At 42.1% G+C, this 26425-nt stretch overlaps 1 protein-coding gene across 1 annotated transcript in view; it reads right to left on the bottom strand.

Annotated features, from left to right (window-relative positions):
• Positions 1-26267, bottom strand: part of LOC121874043 (organic cation transporter protein-like) — a gene marked incomplete at its 5' end in the record, with an annotated part of 36325 nt that extends 10058 nt beyond the window's left edge. Inside the window, 5 exons of the mRNA XM_042377910.1 lie at positions 1594-1781; positions 9075-9222; positions 17370-17538; positions 21116-21270; positions 26164-26267. Of these exons, the coding sequence (XP_042233844.1) occupies positions 1594-1781; positions 9075-9222; positions 17370-17538; positions 21116-21270; positions 26164-26267 (764 nt within the window). The remainder of the gene's footprint in view (positions 1-1593; positions 1782-9074; positions 9223-17369; positions 17539-21115; positions 21271-26163) is intronic.
• Between the last annotated feature and the right edge of the window lie 158 nt (positions 26268-26425).

Raw genomic sequence — 26425 nt, 5'->3', positions numbered from 1 at the left:
TAGTGGTAGTAGGGTAGTTTGAGAAGAAGCGAGGTAGTTGTTATACTTGGAGGGTAGTTATAGTAGTAGTGGTAGTAGGGTAGTTTGAGAAGAAGCGAGGTAGTTGTTATACTTGGAGGGTAGTTATAGTAGTAGTGGTAGTAGGGTAGTTTGAGAAGAAGCGAGGTAGTTGTTATACTTGGAGGGTAGTTATAGTAGTAGTGGTAGTAGGGTAGTTTGAGAAGAAGCGAGGTAGTTGTTATACTTGGAGGGTAGTTATAGTAGCAGTGGTAGTAGGGTAGTTGTGGTAGTAGGAATAGGAAAGTGACTGTGTTAGTATTACTAGCAAGTAAGGAGCAGTAGTTGGGCAGATGTAGAGCAGCAGTAGTAGGGCAGATGTAGAGCAGCAGTAGTAGGGCAGATGTAGAGCAGCAGTAATAGTAGGGCAGATGTAGAGCAGCAGTAATAGGGCAGATGTAGAGTAGCAGTAATAGGGCAGATGTAGAGCAGCAGTAATAGGGCAGATGTAGAGCAGCAGTAATAGGGCAGATGTAGAGTAGCAGTAATAGGGCAGATGTAGAGCAGCAGTAATAGGGCAGATGTAGAGCAGCAGTAATAGGGCAGATGTAAAGCAGCAGTAGTAGGGCAGATGTAGAGAAGCAGTAATAGGGCAGATGTAGAGCAGCAGCAGTAGTAGGGCAGATGTAGAGTAGCAGTAATAGGGCAGATGTAGAGCAGCAGTAATAGGGCAGATGTAGAGTAGCAGTAGTTGGGCAGATGTAGAGCAGCAGTAATAGGGCAGATGTAGAGCAGCAGTAATAGGGCAGATGTAGAGCAGCAGTAGTTGGGCAGATGTAGAGCAGCAGTAATAGGGCAGATGTAGAGTAGCAGTAGTTGGGCAGATGTAGAGCAGTAGTTAAACGGTAGTTGTGATAATAGTAGGAATTTACTTTGTTGTAGTACTATATTAAACTTGACTGTGGTACAACTACTACTCAGCTAAGTGTGGCATTAGTAGTACAGTGCTGGGGTATTGGGGTAGTAATAGTATACAGGTTAGATGTAGTTGGTAGAATTGATTTATGTCAAAACGCTATATACAAAATGAAGGCTGGTGCAATGATATGTCAAAAGAAGTCACAAACACACCCGAGGTTGTTGACGCTGAGTCATGTCACGTCACGTACACAACTGAGGTTCTTTACAAAGAATAGGAAACACAGGGTCAGAGAGACAACTTTACATCCTGACGTGTTGTCACTAAGGACTTTTTCAGTGTCAAAGCGTCAGGTGTAAAGTTCTTTTTGGCCCTGTATTTCGTTTGACTAACACATGACCCTGGATATAATAGGTTATCCTAATGAAGTCACAAAAACACCTGGGATTGGTAGCAGTAATCCGTGTTACTTCACATACACAACGGCTGAATTGCAGTTGGTTGCATTGAATGTAATTACTAACCCAGTTTCTGAATTTAAAACCTTTATTTGTTGAAGTGTATTATTATAATAATAACAAATAAACAAACACATCATAAAATGGTAGTACAGCATTCAGTCACACACACAATTGATGTTGGTAACTGAGTTTTATCACAAGTTATCAATTACGCACCTGAGGTTGGTGGCACTGAAAGACACGCCATAGTAGACCATGGCACAGGTGAACCAGCAGAAGAAGACAGGCAGAGCGATCTTCCTCAAATGGGGCAGGCGTATTGGGGCTACGAACCACTGTACTCTCGCCACCACTTGCCTCCACAAGCCCAGCTCCTCCCTTGGCTCTTCCTTCATGTTCAGGCACTGAAAAATACTATTTTGATCCTTGATTCTCTTTGACGACAGTCAGTGACGGCAAAACTTTGCCAATAAAGGAGTGTTTCAACTATCTAAGGAGGCTAACTTTAAGTGAACAGTAAGCTACCCAATGCTTTCTCAATTTATTGGATTAGTCCCATTTCACCTTGCTTATCCACCCCCTGTTTTATAATACAAATAACTTAGTCTTAAACTGCAGAATGACCTTGAACCTGCAGAGAACATTAAGTGGCCGGGGCTGAAACCCGAAAAAGGGTGATGAGTGAGCATTTTTCAGCCGTCGCTAATCATGGATCACGATGACATATGCCATTAAGCGGTGTTCTTTTATCTATAATTTAAATTTGAAGCTGACCACTTTCCCTCCACATTTACTCAATCATAGATGGAAAGGGGCATGTAATGTAGCTCCTTGGCCTCCTCTGCACGGCCCTGAGATACATGTTGATAAAACAGAATTTCAGTGAGCGGATTGGTGCTTGACCATCAGCGTGCATTTCTGCTGCCCGACCACTGCCCCCGGTTATTCCATCTCCTGACTCGATGTTCCGGACCTGAGTCATGGATTCATTGTATGATTCATAGTTTTGGCTCATGTATTATGTGTTTCAGAGTTTCGTATCTGAATTGTCTGTGGTCTCGAACGTAGTTGTATTTGAGCAAAACCTGAGGGAAGAGGGCAGAGCATTCCTGGACTGCACAAGAGTATGGAGATGGTGGGTGCTAGTCGGTGGTCTGCGGAGCCGGTTGTAATTGATAGCTAATTATATTACTCTGACTTAGAATATAACGTAAGCTTGTAGAATTTACAGTAAGTATTTTACAACTAGACAAATGGTAAGGTAGGAAGGGTGGACAACCAAGTGTACAGTAGTGTGTTGGCTCCCTCGACATGACAAGGAATTCTCTGTTTAGCGTTTAGCGTACAGGCCTGGCCCTGAGACGTCAACATATGGACAGTAGCGAGGCTCTCTGAATCAGTCCCACAACATGTAAGTATAAAACTATCTGTGTTTAACTGTGGACGTGGAGAATAATAATTAACTCCTAACAATTTGCAATCTATTGTGTATCAATATTAGGATAATTTACTCATTTTGGTGCCAGTATTAGGTAAATGTATTCATATCTGATATAACACTAAACCTTTAGTTCCCTCTTGAAAGTCGAGTATTATTATTTGACAGTTTGACCGAAATAAACTGTATCGAGTCCACGTGGCGGATTTGACCGTTCCTTCCAGGTGGCTATTTGTCAAACGTGACGGTGAGAATGTCTCCCGGAACTCCTTGCCACACAAAAGCTGGAGGAGGTCTACGGCGTCTACAAGATTCTTAGGTAGTAGGTATTAGGAAGCTACCAAACAGGGAGGCACTACCGCCTGGGAAGATATTGGAAGCATAATGTGTTGTCTGTGGTAGACCCTGCTGCCACATGGCATCACGAAAATTGTGACAAAGTCCCAGGTTGCTGATCTGACTTTCTGCCTCATTTACACACAATTGCAGGGTCTCAATTGTTTCTCTTACTATTGACAACGCAACATACATATATTGTTCCTCACTTTTGATTTTTTTTCATTTTGTATTTCTTTGTGGATCATCATCATCATCATCATCATCATCATCATCATCATCATCATCATTATTATTATTACATTTTCGCCCCCCAGGCCCCGATGTGGGTCAGTGACTTGTGCCTGGGTGGGCTAATTCCCATAAAAAAAAAAAACCACTAGGTCGGTGTCTCCCCTAACGGATCAAGTCACCACCGTCCAAGTGAGAGGAAACTACAGAAACTACATGCCTTACTTTGAGTAAAGCAAGTGTGCTGAACATAGTGCTGTGGTTTGGTGTGATTATGGTGCCGATTACAGTAATGGGTTGTGGTGCCGATTATAGTACCATGCTGTGGTGAAAAATATAATGCTGGGATGTGGTGTTGCATATAGTGCCATGCTATTGAACATATTGTGCTGTGGTGGTGAATATAGTACTGTTGTTGATTATTCTATACTGATGTTGATGATGCTATACGTTACTGGTATTGATACTGCTATGCTACTTCTATACAGTACTATTGTGTGTCAACTAGCTTAAATGTGTACTATGCAAAGAGTAGAAGTATGAGAAAGAAAATGGATAAAATCAAGGTGTTGGTTGTACCAAAGAAATCAACATAATAGCATTCGTCAAAACGTGGATAAACTTACTCACGTGAGTTACCTGTCAAATACCAAACTAAGGATTTCAATTTTTTTCATACCATTAGGCAGATTAGGAATGGAGACATGGTAGCAATCTATGTCAGGGATAATTTGTAGTGTGAAATTAATAAGGAAATAAAAACTGAACTGAATACATAAACAATCTGGATAGAATTAACCGATGGTAGGAAAAAATAATCATATGAGTAATATATGGATCCCATAATCTCGATAGGGTTAATGAACAACTTATTTGAGATGAAATATGCAGGAAATCCAGACATAGCAAAGTCTGTATACTAGCGACTTTAACTTTAGTGTAAGTAACAAGAGTGCAGAGGTCTTATTGCAACTATATCTTGCGCTAGTCAGGCCTCACCTCGATTATGCGGTCCAGTTCTGGTGGCCCTATTATAGAATGGATATAAATTCACTAGAGTCGGTGCAGCGAAGAATGACAAAAATGATTCCGGGACTTAGAAACCTTCCATATCAGGATAGGTTGAAGAAACTTAACTTGCATTCCCTAGAAAGACAAAGAGTGCGGGGAGATATGATAGAAGTATTTAAGTGGGTGAAAGGAATCAAGAAAGGGGATATAGATAAAGTTCTTATAATATCCGAGCAGGATAGGACTCGGAGCAACGGATTCAGGTTGGATAAGTTTAGGTTTAGGAGGGAGATAGGAAGAAACTGGTTCACAAATAGGGTGGTGGACGAGTGGAACAAGCTTAGCAACTTTGTAGTAAGTGCGGGAACTCTGGAAAGTTTCAAAAGGAGGCTAGATAGATTCATGGACGATAGAGAGTGGTAGTAACTCTCGACAGGAGCTGCCATGCACAGGCCAACCGGCCTATTGCAGACTCCTTATTTTCTTATGTTCTTATGTTTAGTCAAATAGATTGGATTGACCTTACGAGTAACTCAGAAACAGAGGATTTTCTTGAAACAGTTCAGGACCGTTTCCTAAGTCAACATACTGTATATTCGAATCGACCCGGGGTAATAATATATACGATTTAGTTCTGTCAAACAGAGAAAACCTCATCAGTAATGTCGTGGTAAGGAACGAACTAGCTAACAGCGACGACAAAGATGTGAGATTTAAAGTAGAACTTAATGTCAGTCGCAAGGAAAATTCCGTTAAAGTCAATGATTTCAGAAAGGCAAACTTTGATAGGTTGAAAAAATAGCTGAGAGAAGGGGTATTATGTTTGGGGTTGAATTACATGACGTGACCTCACATAATGTACCCACAGAAGGCGACCTCACTTTACCTGGTGACCTGACAATGGTAACCTCACAAAATATGACTGTTGAGGATGACCTGACCATGAGATTTGAGGTTAACGAGTTCCATAATTTAAATACTGAATTACTGAATGCATAAAGGCAGAACATACCATACAGAAAACTCAAATCAAATAACAATGACCCCAAATGAATAAATCTTTATTTAAAGAATATTACTGGAGTTTATTATAAAGTATTGGCCAGTAGGGTTAAGACAGATAAGAAAAGTAGAGAGGAATAATGAACTGAAGATAGCAAGGAAGGCGAAGTCAAACCCAAAGGGATTCTTCCAAATGTATCAAACTAAAACACGAGACGATGAAATGATTAATAATCTAAACAGATATTTTTCATCGGTTTTCACATCCAAAAATTTAAACATGGTAGCTGAGGCAGCGACTATATGCAGAAATAATTTGCAATTAACATTGCAGACTGTATTGAGGATATTTTTAAGCCATTTAATTATCATCTTGTTTTATGTTTAACATTTTTAGTCTCTGATTAGGAGGTAGAATTTCATGAATATACCTACTGTATATGGGTTCCATGACATTTGCTCACAAGATGAACCTAATCTAACCTAACCTAATATGTCTTCCTTTCCATAATAGTTGAGTATATGCCTTGTAAACAAATGTCTGCACACTAACTATATGAAGACTCTCTGGTGAGGATCCATATACAGTATTTACATGGAATGATTTTCCAAATAAAAGACCATTTAAACAGAGGATACTTTTCTTTAACTGCTGGTTTAGTCCATGTCATTAACATACAGTGAACCCTCACTTTACGCGGTCAATTGAACCCACGGCGGCCCGCGTAAAGTGAGAAATGCGTAAAGTGAACAACATAACATATGGGATTAATTGAAATAGAGACCGGGCCGACCCCCAAACCACTTTTTCAGACACAATACCTACGTTGTAGTAAAAATAATTTCTTAATTTTATGATGGTATGCACACACGATTAATAATTAAGAGAAATATCAATAATATTAGGTTTTTTAATACTTACATTAGTAGAAAAGATGGCTGGGCACACAGGGATGGGGGTTTGGTTCCGAGGCAGAGGGCAGATTATTGGCCCTCACCTGAATCACTTGTATCAATTGTATCACTATCCACCTCAGAGACTTGCAGGGCCACTTTGTCAAACCCCTCAAAGTCCATATAAGTCCATATCATTATCACTATCACTGACTTGGGCCGGCTGTGGTGGGTGGCGGGTGAAGAACTCGGTAATGTTTGATGACTGGGCGACCTTGTGCGCACCCTGCTCGCGCCGCTCTCCGCGTAAAAGGGTACACACACCGCGGAAAGTGAGCATTCCATGTTCGGCAGGGTACCGCGTAAACGTGGAAACGCATGAAGTGGGACCGCGTAAAGCGAGGGTTGACTGTATTGTATAAATTTTTACTCCTGACTTTGGGAAAGTGTTCATGTCTTGCTATAATCAGGTGGAGACAAATAGGAAACATTATCTCAAGGTTTCATATCATGTAGATTTTTGGGTACAAAGATAATTTCCTGTTTGGTAGAAAACTAACAGTTATGGTGATATTTTTCAAGATTTTATCCCAATTCATCTGTACAGTGAGTTCATAACTGTCATAGCAAAACTATAATACCTAATACTGTACTTCGTTATATTCTACTGACAGTGCCGGATTTAGACCTGTGGAGGCCCATGGGCAGCCTCTTTGTGGAGGCCCCCCTCATTATAACTACCCGAGAGGGTGGGATGGCGAGTAAAGCGAGCCTAAACATCTGGGAGTTCCGGGGAGCGCTGTAAGCCCCCCGGGAAAATCTTGAAATTTGAACACTTCTTTGGAGAATTTTGAAGCCACATGCAGTTATATTGAGGAACTTAGAACATTGAGAAATTTTTAATTAACTGTATATTTATTGATAGTGTACAAATTCCCAGCACACACACAAAAAAAGTGAGACATGACTGGAGTCATTCATGTGGTTTCAAGTCGACCAGCCCTGATATAGCTACTACCGCACATGTCAAAAATTTTCAACGGTCTTCACAGAAAAGAAAATATTATTAGTTATTACAGAGAGATGACTTCAAAAAAAGTGATGACACTGGGATGTGGAGACCAGCCCTAATTGTCAAAAATTTTCAATCACACTTCTTTGCATGAATTTCAAGGAGTAGCCAGCCTAATTTCTATCACACTTCTTGCTGAACATAACGTGATAGAATAGATAAACATGAATAAATAAAATATTGTAATATGTGGAGGCCCCTGGGCAGCTGCCCACTTTGCCCACTCCTGAATCCGGCCCTGTCTACTGACTTCACCCACAGAACAGGCCATAATTCTCTTTATTTACACTCACCCAACCCCAAGTTCGTGACAAACTTATTACTTTATTGTTAGATTTAATTAGGATAAAGAAGAAAGGAACAGATATTACACTTTATTCCTATGTTCTTATGGTTGCCACAGGCTTTATTTATATATATTCACTGTAAGTGATCGTATTTTATTCCCAGAATTGGTTTATAATCCAAGAAAATAGGAAAATGAGGTGCACCTTAACTTGGGATACAAGTTTTTCATGCTCGTAAATCGTGTAGCAAGAGTAAACGTGTCGTGCCACTGACAACGTTTTGAGGGTGCAAGCATACCAACCTCCCAGTCTTCCGCCAGTTGGTACACCTGACTACACCACGATGACGTAGTAACAACAAACGACGGTCGGGAACCACCATGGCCATTCTTGAATAATCACTACACTTTTCTTCCATTGTATTACGACCGCCGGGATACCACAGCATCGTGTACACCACAGAAGTTTTGCATTTGGCCCTAAGACCCATCAACCAGCAGCTGTACACCCTGGCCAGCAGAGTCTGGCAAAACATAGAAAGATCAGAGCAAGAACTCCAACAAAGACTCCCACCAGACTATGACAACAACCATAGATGGTTCCCAAAAAGTTACCACCCCCGATCTATACGGCCAGGCAATAGACAACCTCTCTAGACCAGCATCCGCCAGTAGGGTCGGCGGAAAAAGAAAAATTACCCTCGAATCGCCTATATATGGGATAGAGTAGACTGCCTAATGATGCTGCCGACTGAGAGACCAGCCAACCACAATCCAGCCTTAAGAAAACCAGCCACAATAACTAGCAAGGCAATCAGACCACCTTCTTGTATCTTTTCAATTTCTTCAATTTTTGTGCTATCAATTCCCCTACCTCCAATCTTCTTTCACCCCATTCCTTCTCTACATAAAAAAATGGACTCGAAAGGGCGGTTGGGTGGGTGAAGGAAAGGGTGGAGACGCCTTGCCCCTGGGGTCAGGCTGGGTGTGGGGTAGGGGTGGAGTCCATAGGTCCATTCTATTACTACTGGAAAGAACTAAAAAATCAACTTTATCCGAGAAAATAACTCCATACGCCTTATCTACCAGATCTCCTTCAGTCTAAATACTCTAAAAGAAAGCTTCTACATTATACAGTTCAATAATACACGACTTACATGTTTCGCATCAAGGTTGATGATTTGTCGACATAAAACATCCTTGGTACGGTATACAACAACAAAATAAACATAGTAAAACCAATTGTTCAAGTCCACCTCAGGTGTATTGTAGCTAAATGGTAGATCAAAGAAAATATTCATTAATTAAACAAAAACTTCACATAAAGCTGTAACCTTACAAATTCACTGTTCTTGTTGTACCTGACAGTGTAGCGCCGTGGAAACTCTTGTGTGCAATATATAAAAGTAAAAAGCTGTGACGCTCACCTTCTGTTTGATCCTATCCATAGCAGCCAGCATCTCTTGTTCTGGTGGCAGTGTCTTACCGTTGACTGAAGCTGCCTTGGTGAGCACCTTGAGCGCCTCCTCTTTCTTCCCGTGAATCACCAGCCACCGCGGGGACTCTGGTAATGTCCTGATGGAGAGCCACCACCACCTTGTCATATATATATATATATATATATATATATATATATATATATATATATATATATATATATATATATATATATATATATATATATATATATATATATATATATATATATCATGTAAATGTAATTGTAATTATGTAGGTCAGACAGGAAAAACACTGCAGCTCAGAATCAAACAACATAAGTATAATATCAGAACTGCATCTGAAAGCAGTGCCTTGTTTGTTCATGTTAGGAATAATAATCACCCCATTGCTTGGGAAAAAGCTTAGAAGTATTCAAATCATCTTGTGTGAAAGACTTCTTGTTGAAGCTAGTTTGATTAAGAATTAAAATCAATAAACCTTAGTGATGGTCAGTTCAAAACTGATAATATGTTACATAAATTTATTTGTCAGTGGCCCAAGGTTAAAAATGCTTTGAAAACCTTTGATCTAGATGTATGATAGTTATTTTGGGTCCCCTTTTTCTGACCTGACTTGGCTAGTCACGTCACCTCCCTTCTCTTAAGCTCCTCTACGTGTGTGTTGGTGTGGGGATTAGTGGATGTCATCATTTTGACCTGACCTCATGTTTTAGGTCACCCTGTATATTAAGCCTCTCTCTGTCCATGTAATCCAGTTGCCTCTGAAGATGTCTTGAATAAAGACGAAAGCTAAGGTACTCCGTTGTTTCCATCTTCCCGTGTGATTTTATCAAGATATATATATATATATATATATATATATATATATATATATATATATATATATATATATATATATATATATATATATATATATATATATATATATATATATATATATATATATATATATATATTATTATTTTTTCTTTCTAAATCTGGATTTAATTGCTAAATTCATGGTGAAGACACCATAAAGCACCATCTAACCCTCACCTGAGCATCACTCAACAAACAAACAGCTTCTGTTGAGTATTTCTGACCTTATATGTGAGACTGTAATGATCTTTGTCAATTCATTCAAATTACTGATGAATGGTACTCATATCCGATAACCTTTTGGTGATGGTAGTTTATAGAGTTGAAATAATAATCACTAGAGGAAGAAACAAATGAAAGCTACAGAATAACATATTTGAGGTAAATTTAGCAGAGGGATAGAAATTAAAGAATTATAAGATAGAGAAGTGGCCAGATTTGTAAAAGTGGTATGACGACATTTTGTAAGTTGTGATGAGATCAACCCTCAAGGATGACAATCCAGCCATTCTTGACTCAATTCCACTATTAGTTGTTTAGTGCGGGCTGACCAATACAAACACACACACACACACACACAGTTGTTCACGAGCCACGTACAATAGTTTAACCTGCCCTCAGGCGATGCAAATCCCTGATGACAGGAATCCAAACTTAAGTCAACCTCTGACCCAAAACTGCTGGCTTTGTCAATCTTCTCCAAGTTACACAGAGAGATCCAGTACTCTTATTCACGTCGTATGTTCAGCATGGTTAAGGACAGATAAGTGATATTATTCACTTGAGGACATTCTCATTGTTTATATTTTTATTTTTTACATTTCAAATGTGTGTATCTTCAGTTATATTTTAGTGAAGGGATTTATTTTGTCTACATCAGTGTTCATTATGTTTGCTTTTTACCTATTATGTGATTTTGTGATATTATAACTTTTTTTACAAAGTTTAAACTTAAACATCTCTACTGCAACTTACTTTACTGTCACTCGGAATCGAGTATGACGATCATCCAGCTAGGATACAATGATATGAGTTATTAAGGATGTCACCTTCGTTGGTGAGCTATGAGGCGACTTGAGAGGCCGATACGGGACTGGCAGGGCCGTCCATAGATGTTGCTCATGTAGAGGGCTACATATACAGTAGTGCAGGAGGGGCGTCGTGAGCATCTTTCCGGCGCTGGTGCAGTCAGGCTAACTTGAAAGTATTGACACCTTATCATGTGGTGCTCCTCCAAGCGTTATGGTGTGTATTGATCGTTTCCCAGATGAGGGAGTCGATTTGGCACTTTTCAGGTCTGTCTTAAAACTATCCTTATACCTTTTCCGTTGTCCATTAGCGTTACATTTACCATTCGTTAGGTGACTGTAAAGTAGCTGCTTTGGCAATCTACTGTCGTCCATTTGGGTAACATGGCCTGTCCAACGTAGTTGTTCATGGATAATGGTAGTCTCGATGCTCCTACAGTTGATGTCAGCGAGAATACTGGCCTTTGTTCTCTTGCCTTCCCAGCGAACTCAGAGGATGGAATGTAGACTACGTTGGTGAAAGTTTTCGCTGCCATACAGCAGGGTGGTGGGGGGGCCCACTGCTCGATACACGTTCAACTTTATAGATAGTTTCAGCTCCCTACAGCTGAAGACGTGGGTACAGAGTCTGCCTAAGGCTTGAGATGCGCATCTAATCCGATGTTGAATATCTTCATCAATGTTCGCAGTGGTGGACAGGTGGGAGCCAAGGTACTGGAAGTGGATAACATTCGAGATGGATGGTGGAGGTGTAGTTGAACCAGGGGCAGGCTGAAAGAGATTCTGAGTCTTATGTGCATTAACCTCAGGTCCGAAGTGTGCATACGCATCTGCGTAGGAGTTCAGGATCTCCTGTACATAAGAACATACGAATGGAGGAAACTGCAGCGGGCCTATTGGCCCATACTGGGCAGTCCCGTTTACACCCAACCCCTATTGCTCATATAAGCATCCAACCTATGTTTGAAGCTATCCAGCGTATTCGAGTTAATGATGATATTTGGTAACTTGTTCCATTCATCCACTACTCTGTTTCCAAACCAGTGTTTACCTGTTCGCACTAAATCTAATTTGTCTAATTTAAAACCATTGTTACGAGTTCGCTCCTGGTTGGATAGTTTGAGTACCTTTGTAATGTCCCCTTTGTTTAGCCCTGCCTTCCACTTATATACACCTCTATCAGGTCGCCCCTCGCTCTACGTCTCTCGAGGGAGTGCAAATTAAGATGCTTTAACCTGTCTCTATACTCAGTGTGAATAAAGAAGGTGAGGTCGTCTGCATACTGAAATTCAGTGATTGAAGCTGCAGACACCTTTGTTCCTGGCACGAGTCAGGAAGGCAGCCAATAAAATGGAAGAGAGTTGGCGCCAGAACACATCCTTGTTTTACCCCCGTTTGGATGGGGAAGAACTCAAACTTGGTGTCATTGTGCAAGACTTTACTGCTCATGCCATCGTGGAGTTGTTTCACATTGGCAATGCATTTTTGTGGGCAGCCAAAATGACTGAGGGTCAGAGGGCTTCCCTGTTGACTGAGTCGAAGACCTTAGTAAGGTCAATGAAGTCCATGTCCAAGTCATGACGCTATTCTCTGCACTTTTTCTGTATCTGACGAGCAGCAAAGATCATGTCAGTGGTACCACGAAATGGTCTAAAGCCACATTGAGATTCTGGACAGCAGTGAGTTCTTTCTTTTTTCTTTTTATCCTTTTCACCACTGACCGGCTCGTTAGCCTCTTCGGCGATCGGTCACGTCTCTGATTACTTTTCCTTTTCTTTTATCCTCTTCACCAAAAGATCGGCTCATTAGCCGCTTGGGCGATCGGTCACGTCTCTGTCACGCACTGTTGGCAAGTACTGGGCATGCACCGTCTCCTGAATGTACCTGAACCCGCTCCAGTGTTGGTCAAGTCTTGTCTTGAAAGAGCTCACACTCGGTGCCGTCACAACATTTTCTGGTAGATTGTTCCAAGAGTTTACAACCCTCACTCCGAAAAAGTTTGCCCTCACAGTTTTCTGGACTTGCGGCTTTTTCAATCTTGAGCTGTGATCCCTTGTGGGGCGAGCGTCCGCCAGCTCCAAGTAAGGTTACTCGACTGAGTAGTGCCCCTTGAGATGCTTATACACCTCAATTAGGTCACCCCTTGCCCGTCTGCAGTATAAGCTAGGCAAGTTCAGGCTCTCCAATTTCTCAGGGTAGCTGAGGTTCCGAAGTGCAGGCACCAGTCTGGTGGCCCTCCTTTGAACATTTTCAACCAACTGACAGTCCCTAGCAATATCTCGGGGACCAGGCGGGGTGACAATACTCAAGATGGGGAAACACTTCACTCTTGAAGATCGTTACGAGGGACGGACCGTCTAGATATCTGAACGACCTTCATATGAGACCCAATAATTTATTTTCCTGATTTACCTTCTTCTCGCAATGGCCCGAGAACTTCAGCTCATTGTCAACATACACACCTAGGTCCTTCTCACATTCAGTCTCAAATAGTGCAGTTTCTTCATCCCGTTGGGAAATATGATACGCCTCCTTACCGTTGGTACGCCCCAGGTGCATCCTCTTACACTTCGTGACATTGAATCTCAGTAGCCATTTCTTCGACCATTATTGGAGCCCGCAGAGGTCCTTCTTGCTGCTCTTCACAGTCCGCTTGGTTCTTGATTTCCGGAAATAACTTGGCGTCATCGGCAAACATTTGTATGGACGAGTGTACAACGTCAGGCATGTCATTTATGAAACAAACAAACAACAGCGGGTCCAATACACTGCCCTGTGGTACTCCACTTGTGACAGGTAAGGATGATGATTTCGTGCCATTAATCACTACGCACTGCTTGCGGTCAAGTAGAAAGTCTTTTATAAACGCTAGGACATTTCCCCGAATTCCGTACCCTTCCAGTTTGATTTTCAGCCTTTCGTGGGGTACACTGTCGAAAGCCTTGGCAAAATCTAGGTAAATATTGTCGATATTACCACCCCGTTCCAGAATATGGGTCCAAATATCTAATACCTTGAGCAATTGTGTTAAGCAGGAGCGCACCGGCATAAAACCGTGTTGGCAATCCTTTACAAAGTTGTTTCGTATTAGATGTTCCATTGCGGTATCTCTGATAATACTCTCAAGTACTTTTACATATTATGCTGGTCAGGCTCACCGGTCTATAGTTGTTCGTGGAGTGACGATCGCCCTTCTTGGAGATAGGTCTCACATAAACCACTTTCCATTCACTGGGGACCTTTTGATCATCCAGGCATTTACAGTCTGACCGGTTTTCCTTGTTCTTAGGTGATTTCCTGTTTCTCCCATATATTCTCCAGGAGAGAGTGGAGACGGCTTATAAGAAGAGATCGTCCTACTTTATACACCTTGGTTGGGATTCCATCAGGCCCTGTGGCTTTGTAATTTTTCATCTGCTTGAGGGCAGTAGCTACCTCATTCAGGGAGGGAGGATAGCTGAGGTGGGTCAGCTCTGTGTGCTGAGAACATCCACATTGGTGTTTTGGTTGAGCAGGGAATGGTAATGCTCTTTCCAGCGCTGATGGAGCCTTCTTTGTCTTTAATTAGGGAGTTACCGTAAGATGAGTGGAGGAGGGCTGCGCCATGAGTAGTTTGGCCTTACAATGTTTTATCGGAATTGAAAAATTCACGCATCTTGTGTTGATCTAAAAATATTTGCATTTCTATGCTATATTTTTCCACTATTCATTCATTAGGTTGTGAAGTCCGTGATGGATCGCCACTTTCTTCTCGTGGAAGGTTTCAGCTTTGGTCCGAGACTTAGGGTTACTTGCCAGTCAGTGAGATCAGCACGTTTACTATTGACAAGTATTTCCATTTCCAGATCACTTTCATCAAATCAATCCTGGTGTTTTCTTTTCATGTGGCAGAGAGTCTCGTTGCAGGATTTTGTGATGACATCTTTGATGGGACCCCATTTAGCACTCGGATTTTTGTTGTTTGTTGTGGGTACTGTTTATCAGCCCATCGTTGAGCTGCTCTCTGAAAGCATGTGCTACCACTGGATCCTCCAGTTGCTTGATGTTAAAGCCTCTTCTGGAGTCTTGTTGCCTTCGCTGTTTTGGGACAACATGAAGGGAGAGTTTGGCTAGGCAAGCCATTGGTTTGTATCACAGTGGTCTGAGCCATGCGTTGCTCGGGTGATAAGGACATCTCGGTGATATCTTTCTCTGACAATGATGTAGTCAATGAGATGCCAATGTTTGAATCATGGGTGTTGTCAAGAACCACTGAACTTGTCGGCCTGCCTAAACAAAGTATTGGTGATAGTGAGGTTGTGTGCATTTGGGATTACACTTCCCTAGTCCATTTCTCCCCATGGTTCCCTGCCAAATGTTAGCATCTCTGCTAACTCTAGCATTGAAGTCACCAAGGAGCACAACCTTATCTTCTCTTGGGATAGAGGTTAGCACTCTGTAAAGGTCGGCATAAAAGGCCTCCTTGAGGTAATCCTTTACATACAGTGTTGGGGCATATGCACTGATGAAGAATGCATGACGAGAGTAATTCAGTGGGACTCGGAGCATCATGAGACGCTCTTTGAGCCTAACAGGCATTTTCCAATTAGTCTATGTAGGATGGACTGGCGAATGGCAAGTCCAACTACGTAAATGCAGTTTTTCTCCAAAGCAGGTTTACCCTTCCAGAAGAAGGCATAGCCGGACCCCCATTCTATGAATCGACCCTCGTCTGGGAGCCGGGACTCACTAATGGCTGCTATGTCGACGTTAAACCTGACAGCTCTTTTGCCACAAGGGCAGTTCTTCTTTCAGGATGCTCATTTGTGCCAGTATCCAGACATTCCATGCAGCGACCATAAGAGGGTGTATAGTTTGTTTTTGCTTTGACCTGTGATCTTGATTGTGTTTTCGACCCCATAAGGATGACCTTACTGGGTGGGTTGCCCAGTCAGGTTGGTTCTTTAGGCAGGCTATGTTGAGTGCACCTTTACTAGCCCCTCCTATGTGGGTTGAGCAGAGTGGCTCCTCGAAAGGGCTGCTCAGTTGTACAGACAGCACCGGATTGCACTGCTGCCTCGATCCCAATGCATATACGACCATCTTATCTGTGCCGCCCATGTGCAGAGTTGTGACTAGTGACTCCTGGCAGTCATCTCCTGTCCTCGTCGCCACTCGTCCGTCGCCATAGGACTTGTGGGGGTATAGGGGTTTTGACGATAGTCAGAGGTATGATGAGCTGGATGATGGCTGTGTATGAGTCGATTTATGTGGTGAGGCAGGAGCACAGGCTGCAACCACACATCTTGGCTCTCCCTTTTCCTGATTCAGTGGTGCAAGTAGTTGCAAAGACTGGGGAAAAGGGAGAGTTGCAATGGACTGCCGATAGCCCAGTTTGTTGGGTTTCGCCTTAGTAGCCTCTCCATCAGGCATTGCTTTCGTCTGACGGTGTAGTCGTTGGGTTCCCATGGTGGTCACCTCTTCCGCCTTTGCCACCGTTGGGGGACTTACTGGAGCTCTGTAAGCATGTCTGCCTCATGCGGGGCTCCACTGCAGATTTTTAATTTTGGTTTTACTTCCGTAGCCTTATACCTACCAAGGTTAATCAGCAAAGACGCCAGGACATGTTCACATGCTAGTGAGCCTATGCGCTGTTCCTTTGCGGCCCACTCCTTCTTGTTATCCCTGCTGGTCTAGCCTGGAGCCGTGAGGCACCCAGTTATCACGTGTTGCCATGAGGAGGCACAGCAGGACTCTTTTTGGTGAAGAGGCTGTGTACTGGCAGGGCAAGACTCATATAAGTTCCTTCCCTGCTTACCACAAAGGCTAGCCCCAGGCGGTAGCTGAAAGTGAGAGGAAGCAAGCAGTGCTTGTACCTTAACACTAACAAAATGCTGCCACAAAAGATGCATTACACCACCCTGTGTACACACACACACACACACACACACACACACACATCTCTTCCCCTTATTACACTGCGGTTTTAATTCAAAGAGTTTTACTGGTCTGACATAGAAAATAAAACTAAGGAATTAATTTGTTTACTACAATTATCCAAAATCCCAAGACAAGAGTCAATAAAATCCAAAATTCAGGTTGAACCTTTTTGTCCATTAACAAAGTTGAAAATAATTATTGGTAAAAGGTAATTCGGATATGGATGGTAAAGTGGTACGAGGTGATATGAAAAGAATGTCCAAGAAGCAGCAATGAACATAAATGAGAGGAGATCATGGCATCGAGAGGTCTGTGGGGATGTCATAGCAGTTTGAATGAAAGGATGAAGATTAGTGACCGTGTGTTGTTCTTAATTTCTGTCATCTTGCAGCATAATAGGAAAAGACTTAAAAGTGTGAAAAAAGAACAAATCATTAGTAAACTAGTGGCCATTTACCAGATATATATGACAAAGAAGATACTGGGGATAGTGAGGGCGACCTGCAGCATCTGCCAGTCCCTCACCAGGTAGGCTACCCCGGGCAGCACCATGTAACCCACTGCCCAGGGAATAGCGTAGAGCGATCCAATTATTGATCGGTGTTTTGGTGAGCAAATTTCGAGACCTGTAAATGGAATTATTGAAGAAATTTTCATTAGACCAGCCTATGAAGACAAAGATGAAAATGAAGGTTAATATTTTAGTCGTGCAGGTTAGAGTTGCATTTCAGTGAATAGGGATAGATTAAATAAAAAAAAATCACAGATATCAGTATGTCGTACACTTTCAGGTTTGGCAAGGAAATTTGTGAAAATCATGGTTCCAGGGAAAATATGAATATGAAACTGATGAATGTAATTTAAATGTATCATTCTACCAAATAATATCAGTGGAAACACATGTTGTATTCAATGAGTGTATGTTGAACACTGTCCGCAGTGTGGAAGCTCTCGACACGAATCCGTACACTGACTACCACAAGTCAATCAATGCTCATTCATGATCCGATGACCTCTTCAGGTGTCCTAACTTGAATAGGGAGGCTGATATGGGTACTGTATCTTTTTCTGTCATGAGAATCAGCCATACCCACCATGTTTCTGATAGAACTAAACTTTGTCTGGGAAAGAAATCTGACCTGTTGACATGCCTGGTGAAAAAACTACGATAGAGCCATCTAGCTCTTTTGACATGAAAGTACTGTACTTGATTGTGCCGCTGTGGTGCACCTCTTCTCTACAAGCTGCATCAGAATATTTGGAGACTATTTTAGGCCAATGGCGTCTTTCAGTTCAACATGCAGCAGCTAAAGGAAGCCAAGAGACTGAATGTTATGTGGGATACATACCTCAAAACTGAACAAAATTGTCTACAAGAGACAGAGGAGGGAAAGGTAAAAAGAGAAAGGGTGCCATTCAAAACAAAATTCCAGTAAAGTGGCAAGTTTTCTTACGTGATTCAGATAACAAGCAGAAACTATTTGCATTTTTGTCTGACAAGACTGGAAACAGTAAATTCACCCTCAGAAGGCAGTTGTTATCACACCTGAATAAAGTGTTACAGTCAGAGGAACCAACCACTGTATGCATATGGGAGTGGCCTTCTCTGAGCAGTTAAGTGCGTAGATCAACAACTACGGAATTCAAGAGGTTAGTGCAAATATGTAGCCTGATGAGGAGTCAAATGAACCACACACCAGGGAACAAACAAGCTTAATCAAGAATCTTACATAATTTATGAGGGATGGAATTATTCTAACCTCTAGTAGTAGAAATCACTGGAGACTGGGGAAAGTAATTCGTTCGATAAAGCTTCTATATCCACTGGATGAATCTGTGGAGTGTAATAATGAAGCTCAGGATGAACTCAGTGATGTTGTACAAACAAAGGCAACAGATATGCTTTCCTTAAGTTTAGCTGTAATGACTACCAAAAGAAAGGCTGCCGAACGTTGCAAGGGTTGACTCAGGAAAGTAAGTCATAATGACTAAGATCCCCAATAATGTAGGAATTAACCGCCTGTATTCAATAGGAATACAGTCTTCCCTACAGCCCCCACAATATTGCGAAAAGTAAAGTGATACAGTAATATCCCCATAAGCCGGAATCCCTCAAACATATAACTCTCCGACAGCCGGAATTTAAATTGCCTTGTAAAATTATCCCCAAAGCTGGAATTTTCCGGAAAATTCCGGCTTTGGGAACGAATTTCTGAGGGGCAAGAAAATTTTCCTGATACTGGAAAATTCCAGGGATAGGGGAATTTTTTCCATTTTTGAGAGATGAAAATCAGAAGCATTTTACCAGAAATTCAGAAAAAAATTTCCCATTCCCAGAAAATTCCGGAGATGGGGGAATATTTTTCCGGGTTCAAGAGATAATGCAGTGCACAATTTCTGGAACTTCCGAGAACGTTTTTCTGTTACCAGGAAAATTCCAGGGAGGAGGTTTTTTTTTTACCGCTTTGAGAGAGTCGTCTCATTACCCAGAAATCTCTCATTCCCAGAAGTGCTCTGCACCAATTGTTCTGGCTAATGGAGATATCACTCTAAATGTAAATATAAATGTAATTTTTTTATATAAATTTATTGATTATTACGTTGATTAAATGCTTACGTACAGTTTCGTTCAAGATTCTTCAAACACTGTTGGAGACAGCTGGCAAGTCAAGGCTGTTTGTTTACTATAGTACATAGAAAAAATTAGGAATGAATGTAAAATTGGTCGGTGATTGGTTACTTAGTTCCATGTTGCTTAATTAATGGTTGGGCTTTGTTGTTTCGTATTATATTATACTACGTACTATAGTAAACAAACGGTCTTGAGTTGCCAGCTGTCTCCAGCAGTGTTCGAAGAATCCTGAACGAGACTACCCTTATCCACTAGCTCCTAAGATGTCCCCACACACAACGCTTCCGTGACGCCTGCTGGACCACCACTCCACGACCCCCTGACGGAGACACGATGATCCTCCCCATGCTGGCCAGATATTTTGTAAATAACATTGATTATGTGTTAAAGGAATATCCTTCCTTCCTTCCTTCCTTAGGCTTTAGTAAGCCCCTTTATAATATTTATACTGTATATACTTATCACACTTGTCAGATGCATCTGGTGTCATTGTACAGGGGTACCTAGTGACAGCACTAGGATCCCGCTTCCTCTATCAAGGAATAAACAATTGAAATTGAATTGAACGAGACTGTACGTTGAACTCGGATGGATTGATAAATAAAATAAATTTGAAAGATCTGCCCGAAGTACAAGTAATTCAGAAATAATGTTTTGGCGTGATGTGGGAAACCTATTTACTAAGATTTGCTTATGTACCGAACTTAACCCTCACCCCCTCGCAGTCTTTCGGCGTAGGTTTCGTCAGTAACAGGAACGGTTTTTCCATTTTAGTAAACATTGGGTCGAGTGATCCAGACCAAACTTGAACCCTTATAGATGCATTGTCCAGCGCACGTGGTTAGTGGGAGGAACTTAGTTGGTTGATAGGGCCGGTTCTCTGTTCCTGCATTTCTGCTTATGGGAGGAGTGCTCTTAGTGTGAGATATGGCTGAATGGGAGGGGTTGTTTCATCACAGGAGTGCTTAATGATGCAATTTGCGTCAAAAGACCACGAGAGGTTTAATAAAAAACTACATCATAGTAAAATAGTAAATTTACAAAATATAAATAATTATAGATTTATTATTTGGGAGAGCCATAGAAACGCCCAACACAAACGTGAGGGCAACAGGTGAATGTAAGTGTAGATGCAATGATGACTGGAGGAAAACCCGTAAGAGGGCATCTCATATATTGTTCCTGCAACTACCATTATAATCTGTTACTTTCTTGATGTTTGTTTGCCAATGCTTTTGAACTTAACTGTGATAGAATAATTATTATTATTATTATTATTATTATTATTATTATTATTATTATTATTATTATTATTATTATTATATTATTATTATTTATTATTATTTATTACTATTATTATTATTACTATTATTATTATTACTATTATTATTATTACTATTATTATTATTACTATTATTATTATTACTACTATTACTATTACTATTACTATTATTACTATTATTACTATTATTATTATTATTATTATTATTATTATTATTATTATTATTATTATTATTATTATTATTATTATTATTATTATTATTATTTTAATTAAACTATGGGATACTTACAGATGATCAAGCAGCCGCTGTAGTACCCAATGCAAGATGCAGCGACCAAGATGCGCATCACCATGTAGAAAGCGAGAGTTGGGGACAAAGCCGTTACCATCCCAGTCACAAACGATAACGCACCACTTAGTAACACAGACCGTCGGCGACCAATCCTACCGGCACACCATCGTCATCATCATCCTTCTGCTGAGATTTACACACACACACACACACCCTCCAACACCATCCACACACCTCCAACACCACCCAGACACACCCTTTAAAACCACCCACACACACCCCCCCAACACCACCCACACACACGCTCCAACATCACCCACACACCCTCCAACACCACCCACACACACCCTCCAACACCACCCATACACACCCTACAACACCACCCACACACACCCCCAACACCACCCACACACGCCCAACATCACCCACACACCTCCAACACCACCCACACACACCCTCCAACACACCCACACACACCCTCCAACACCACCCACACACACCCCCAACACCACCCACACACACCCTCCAACACCACCCACACACACCCTCCAACACCACCCACACACACACCCAACACCACCCACACACACCCTCCAACACCACCCACACACAACACCACCCACACACACCTCCAACACCACCCACACACAACACCACCCACACACACCTCCAACACCACCCACACACACCCTCCAACACCACCCACACACACCCTCCAACACCACCCACACACACCCTCCAACACCACCCACACACACCCTCCAACACCACCCACACACACCCTCCAACACCACCCACACTACTACTACTACTTTGCTGTCATTCGGAATGAAGTATGACGATCATACATCTATGATACATTGATATGAGTTATTAAGGCTGTCACCTAGGTTGGTGAGTTCTGGGGTGACTAAAGAGGCCGATACGGGACCGGCAGGGTCGATCACAGTTGTTGCACATGTGGGGGGCTACATCTAGTGCGGGAGGGGCAATGAAAGCGTTTTTCCGGCGTTGGCGCTTGTCTGCCTTGCTATGCAGTCGGGTTAACTGGAAATTATTGACAATTTCTTGTGTGGTGATTCCCCAAGGTGTGGAATAATCGTCTCCCAGGTGAGGGGGTCGATTTGGCACTTTTTTCTGGTTTGTCTTAAGACTATCGATAAACCTTTTCAGTTATCCGCCAGCGTTATGTTTACTATGCGTTAGGTGACTGTAAAGAAGCTGCTTTGGCAGTCTACTATCATCCATGCGGGTAACATGGCCAGTCCAGCGTAGTTGTTTATGGATAATGGTAGCCTCAATGTTTCTACACTTCGTGTCAGTAAGAATACTGTCATTTATTCTCTTATCTTTCCAGCGAACTCGGAGGATAGAACGTAGACTATGTTGGTGAAAATTTTCAAGTGCCTTGATGTGCCTCATGTATGTGACCCAAGTCTTGCTGCCATATAGCAGGGTGACCACTGCTCGGCATACGTGTAACTTTGTAGATAATTTCAGCTCCCTACAGCTGGAGACACGGTTTCGGAGCCTGCTAAAGGCTTGAGATGCACATCTGATCCGATGCTGAATCTCTTCATCAATGTCCACAGTGGTGGTCAGGTGGGAGCCGAGATACCGAAAGTGGGTAATATTAGAGAGGGTAGTACCGTTAAGCTGGATAGATGGTGGAGGTGTGACTCAACCAGGGGCAAGCTGAAAGAGAATTTGAGTCTTACGTACATTCACCTCGAGGCGTAAGTGTGCATACGCATCTGCGTAGGTGTTCAGGATCTCCTGTAGGTCGTGTTCAGTGTGAGCAACAAGGGTGAGGTCGTCTGCATACAGAAGCTCAGTATTGGAAGCTGCCGACACCATTGTTCCTGCCGGAGGTCGTCGTCTTTTGAAAAGACCCTTCATCCAGTACTAAAAGTCCACCCCACAAGCTAGATTGGCACTGGCACGAGTAAGGAAGGCAGCCAAGAAAATGGAAAAGAGTGTTGGTGCCAGTACACATTCTTGCTTAACCACCGTTTGGATGGGGAAGAACTCAAACTGGGTGCCATTGTGCAGGACACTGCCGTTCATGCCATCGTGGAGTTGCCTCACAATGGCGATGAATTTTGGTGGACAGCCAAAACGACTGAGGTTTCACCCGAGGGTTTTCCTGTTGACCGAGTCGAAGGCCTTGGTTAGGTCGATGAAAACCATGTACAGGTCACAACGCTATTCTCTGCAGTTTTCCTGTATCTGACCAGCAGCAAAGATCATGTCAGTGGTGCCACGTAATGGTCTAAAGCAGCGGTTCTTAACCGGGGGGCACGCCCCCCTAAGGGGGCCTGAGTAATTTCCAGGGGGGGGGGCGAACCCAGAGCAAAAAATAAGGAATGGCCTTAACAAGTGTGTGTATGACCATATTTGGATTTTCGTAGGGGGGTGGAGGGGTTCTCGTTCCCCACAGATACTTCAAAATGTCGTAAATGATAACTACGTTAATCAAAATGTAAAATTCCACTAAAAGTGACTGAATTAAGGTAGTAATAATGTCGGTAAGTGTACGATAATTTGATGAAGAAACGATAATTTTGAGGCTCTAGTACGATAATTCACATTTGAAAAATTGTCAACACTGACTGAGACGATTTCCAGTGCCAGTCGCCCGCGACGTCCGTCCGTGACAACTTTCTACCTCTCACACTCATGCAATTCTTTCTTCAATTGAGCTATGATGTAGGGTAGACTTTTTATGAACGAAACAATAATGATAATTACTTATAACAATTGAAAAGAATGCTAATTGTTTCGTTTTAATAACGAGAATGAAATTTGCCAACTCAAAATCAAGCGTTGTCTACTTTGAGTGATGTTTATGGCCATGTGGTGGTGGTGGTGGTGGTGGTGTTTATTATCATGGTTTTAAAATTTTATATGAAGGAAGGAGGGGGGCGTGGAGATGAGGACCAACTGCTATAGGGGGCGCGACCCTAAAAAGGTTAAGAACCACTGGTCTAAAGCCACATTGAGATTCTGGGAGGAAGTTTTCCGCCTCAGGAAGAAGTCTGTTTTAGAGGACAGCGAGATCCCACGGTAGTTGCCACAGTCTGACTGGTTTCCCTTGTTCTTATAAATATTGACGATGGAGGCGTCTTTTAAGAGCTTGGGGGATTTCCTCCTTTTCCCATATATTCTCCAGGAGAGAGTGGAGACGCCTTGTAAGCAGAGGTCCTCCTGCTTTATACATCTCGGCTGAGATTCCATCAGGCCCAGAGGCTTTGTTAATTTTCATCCGTTTGATGGCAGTAGCTATCTTATCTAGGGATGGAGGATAGCTGAGGTGGGTCAGCTCTGGATGCTGAGGGACCTGCTGGGTAGTCAGAACATCCACATCAGTGTTTCGGTTGAGCAGTGAATGGTAGTGCTCCTTCCAGTGCTGAAGGAGGCCTTCATTGTCTTTAATGAGGGAGTTACCATTGGATGAGTAGAGGTGGGGTCGCGCCATGAGTATTTGGGCAATATATTGTGTTGATCCACAAATCTTTGCATTTCACATGCTTTATTTTTAAACCAGCCGTGACCTGATAGCCACAGCGACACCATCGTTCAGCTCACCCGCCATATTCCTCTGGTATACAGTGTAGCCAAAAATCTTCAGCTTATTTTCGTCCTTTATGCCAGTACTGTTTAACAGAATAACGTCTGGGTCTAATTGATAGTGTGGATTAGACAGTTTGTTACGTCTATTAGGGGACCAGTGTAGGACATTATGTTGGACAATTTTCATCCTGAGAAGGACTGCCATTTCGGAGACTGTAGCTTGGGGCGTCGCTTGGAGTGTTTGCTTGGCTTCTGCCATTTTTAGGAGGCTGGAACTTCTTACCAGAACCTTCGAACATCTACTTGTCAGCGAATGACGGATCCTCGAACTTCCCGTCACCCGTGTACAGGGAGATGTTCAGGTCCTGGGCCTGCGTGTCGAAGTCATCTACTGACGCTGCAGCTCGAGGGTCTTGTTCCCGTGTGGAGTAAGTGGCCATCACCTAGTCTCGATCATTGGCTGTAGTTGCAGTCCAATGGTTTCTGTCGTCGCTGGGAGTATATGTCTTTGTGTCATGGAGATTTACGGTGTCGCTGGAGGACCTGTGATCTCAAGAGGACTGACTGGCCATTTCGGGGCTACGGTTATGTTGACTTTGGCCTAAGTCAGGGAAGTCATGGTCCATTTCTGGCATGGGTTGAGGTGGTCGTGAAGTCGTTGAGTGGATTACTGCCTTCATGATTTCTTTTGAGGGGACGTCATCGTTTATTTCGACAGGTAACACCTACTCCGCTCAGTAAGAAGAAATGTGGAAATGTTGAGACAAATCTTTATAAATGAATATACTCAATGGGATCAGAGCATTAATTCACTTTAACAATTAGTTAAACTTTAGTCAAAAGTTATGAGGAAATACAAATATCACTGCTCGGCAACTATATATTGACCCCCTGCACAAAGGTTTATATCCAGGACGGGTCCGAACCTGAGTGCCTGAATAGTTTACCTCAGGATTAAGGGTCGTTGATGGTTCACTTATGAAATAGTTTGCACGTAAACCCGTGAAAGTGTGTGTGTCTGACACTTGCTTTCGGGTTACACTGATACAAACAAAAGATTTTCCTTTGTCAAAAAAGTTCACACCGCTTCATGGGATAAAGTGGCGATTATCACTACAAGGTTTTACAGTCACTTTTTATTTATCAGTAAATGCATATCTTCATCATCGGGGTGACGGTCATTCTATGTGTCTAATTTCAACCTGCAACTGTGTAAATCGCTTTGTTCATCCCTTTATAACGTTTATATGACAGGAACAACAAATAATCATGTTCCTCGGAGGATCAGGGAGGGAATCATTTCTACATCTTTTGTAAACCTAAGAAGGTGTAAGTCATTTTATACTAAAAGTAAAATTTTGTTAATAACATTTTTGAGTGTTAACCGACCTAAATATTATTAACGATTCATATATCTGTCAGAAATGTACAAGCAGCGTTTAACTTGATGAAAACCCTAAACCGTTACTTACATTTCGATCAGGCAGCCAAATAACAGATATCCAAGGAAATTCCCAACTGATACCATTGCCTGTGTGGTGGAGTACAGCGCTCGCCGATTACACACCAGGTCCCACTGTTGATAAATGTTAGTTTAGTACACTGTTGATATATGTTAGTTTAGTATGGCCAACTGTTGATATATGTTAGTTTAGTATGGTCACTGTTGATATATGTTAGTTTAGTATGGTCACTGTTGATATATGTTAGTTTAGTATGGTCACTGTTGATATA

Source organism: Homarus americanus, unplaced genomic scaffold (genome assembly GCF_018991925.1).
Source record: "Homarus americanus isolate GMGI-L3 unplaced genomic scaffold, GMGI_Hamer_2.0 scaffold47954, whole genome shotgun sequence".
Taxonomy (NCBI): domain Eukaryota; kingdom Metazoa; phylum Arthropoda; class Malacostraca; order Decapoda; family Nephropidae; genus Homarus; species Homarus americanus.
Note: the sequence above shows the minus strand (reverse complement) of the source record. Positions and strands in the feature narration are given on the sequence as shown.